This window comes from Formica exsecta, unplaced genomic scaffold (genome assembly GCF_003651465.1).
Source record: "Formica exsecta isolate Colony F162 unplaced genomic scaffold, ASM365146v1 scaffold659, whole genome shotgun sequence".
In the NCBI taxonomy this organism is placed as follows: Eukaryota; Metazoa; Arthropoda; class Insecta; order Hymenoptera; family Formicidae; genus Formica; species Formica exsecta.
The window spans coordinates 560,789-563,031 of NW_021853421.1; the positions used below are offsets into that span (position 1 = coordinate 560,789).

At 41.8% G+C, this 2,243-nt stretch overlaps 1 protein-coding gene across 17 annotated transcripts in view; it reads left to right on the top strand.

Moving 5' to 3' along the window:
- The window catches only part of LOC115242911 (myosin heavy chain, muscle), a 52,596-nt gene that overhangs the window by 45,715 nt on the left and 4,638 nt on the right, over positions 1-2,243 (top strand). For 16 of the 17 annotated variants that reach the window (XM_029819522.1, XM_029819509.1, XM_029819513.1 and 13 more), the window contains 3 exons: positions 1-191; positions 279-623; positions 893-1,141. The exon at positions 1-191 ends at the window's left edge or, in 1 of these variants, runs on beyond it. In XM_029819522.1, the coding sequence (XP_029675382.1) occupies positions 1-191; positions 279-623; positions 893-1,141 (785 nt within the window). Of the gene's footprint in view, positions 192-278; positions 624-892; positions 1,142-1,976; positions 2,043-2,243 lie in introns of all 17 variants that reach the window. The other variant, XM_029819516.1, reaches the window with a different exon arrangement.

The following is a 2,243-nucleotide window of genomic DNA, read 5'->3' on the forward strand; positions in this document are numbered from 1 at the left end:
AGCGTCGTGCCAATGCCCTGCAGAACGAGCTCGAGGAGAGCCGCACTCTTCTCGAACAGGCGGATCGCGGTCGTCGCCAGGCCGAGCAAGAGCTCGCCGACTGTCACGAACAGCTGAACGAACTGAGCGCCCAGAACGCTTCCATTTCCGGCGCCAAGAGGAAACTCGAGGCCGAACTGCAGACTCTCCACGTGAGTAATTTCTACAATAATTTAATAGAACTTTTTTTTTAGAAAATACACAGGTCTCATATTTATGTGTATATCTCTTTCCGTTAGTCCGATCTAGACGAGCTGCTGAACGAGGCGAAGAACTCAGAAGAGAAGGCGAAGAAGGCAATGGTGGACGCGGCCAGGTTGGCGGACGAGCTGCGCGCCGAGCAAGACCACGCTCAGACTCAGGAGAAGTTGCGCAAGGCCCTAGAGACGCAGATCAAGGAACTGCAGGTGCGCCTGGACGAGGCCGAGGCAAATGCCCTCAAGGGCGGCAAGAAGGCCATCCAGAAGTTGGAACAGCGCGTGCGCGAGCTGGAGAACGAGCTCGACGGCGAGCAAAGGAGACACGCCGACGCCCAGAAGAATCTGCGCAAGTCCGAGCGTCGTATCAAGGAGCTGAGTTTCCAGGTAAAGTCCCACCTTGTAATAAATACTCGAATTGATCGCGCGTTGTACCTATTAATATTTCATAATTAAAAAGATAATTTAAATAGTAAATGGTATTCTCTTTTATTAGTCACGTGAATTGAATTAATATTTTATATTCAGAAGATTCTAAGTCTTTTATTCTTGTTATTAAATTATTAATTTTTATTAATTCTCTTTGTGTTATCTCATGTTTGTCAATCGAAATTTTTATTCACGCTTAAGTAACCGTTTGCTGTTTCTGTTTCCAGGCGGACGAGGACCGTAAGAACCACGAGCGCATGCAGGATCTGGTCGACAAGCTCCAGCAGAAGATCAAGACGTACAAGAGGCAGATCGAGGAGGCGGAGGAGATCGCCGCGTTGAATCTTGCCAAGTTCCGTAAGGCACAGCAAGAGCTTGAGGAAGCCGAGGAAAGGGCGGACCTTGCCGAACAAGCTATCACCAAGTTCCGCACTAAGGGACGCGGCGGAAGCGCCGCGCGTGGACTTAGCCCAGTGGTAAGCTATTAGATCTTTCAATTATCATCTTAGAATTTGAATCTTCAACGCTCGATATCGAAGTGCGATATGTATCTCTTCTTTTTTTTTTTTATTTTCTTGTCATTTAATAATATTAAGTATTTATCGAGTAGCATTTGGTTTCAATTTTATCGATAGTGTTACAAAAAAAATTCAAGAAAGATTTTAAATTTTTTAATTTGAAATTCATATATTTTAACTTTAATTATAAATTTTGCGATTTTACTTGAACGATTTATTTCTTAATATTACAATCTCTTAGATATGAAATACAGGGTCTTCCTAAAGTGACTATCTATTTTGTGAAATAATAGAAATTATAAAAAACACTTTTAAAATATGAAAAAATATATATATTATTACTTTATGGATTTAATTTAATTATTAGTAGCAAACGACCATCAATGTCTCTACAGATCTCTAAGCGATCAATTAACAAAAAATCGTGTAAAGCAATTGAACTTTTATAAATACATGAATTTATATTATATAATTTTGGACATACCATTATGCCAATGTATAAAACAATTTTTTCAAATATCTCTAATTTCACCAAAATAAATAGTCGCTTTAGAAACACCCTATATACGGCATTTTATCAAATCGAAAATCGCATCAGGCTTCGGTTAAGCATTACTATAAAAATGAGGTAAATCGTATCTCGAGAAAAGAAATTAGAAATCATCGATCGCGCGTTCGGGAACTCGATACGTAAATCGCAAATCGCTCGTTCGGAGATCGGAATAAGAAAATGCGCTACGGGGGTAGATTGCGGATGGTGTCTAATTAGCGATCTATGTGTTCCTGTGTGCAGCCGCAACAGAAACGTAAGATGCCCTCCGCGTTGGAGTAAAACGCACACACGCCGCGCTTGGTCCATGTAAGTCCGTGTGCACGTGTCGTGAGACGCGTGCGTGAGATGTGTGTGACGATTATTATCTTGTAGACAAAGAGAAATAGAGATAGACGCAGATTAGAAAGAGAATGGATCAGAGTTTACATCGAGAGAATGGATCAGGAGTTTACGAAACGCGAGAGGAACACGCGATTATTGACTCCTCCCCCCCCCTCCCTGCATCCG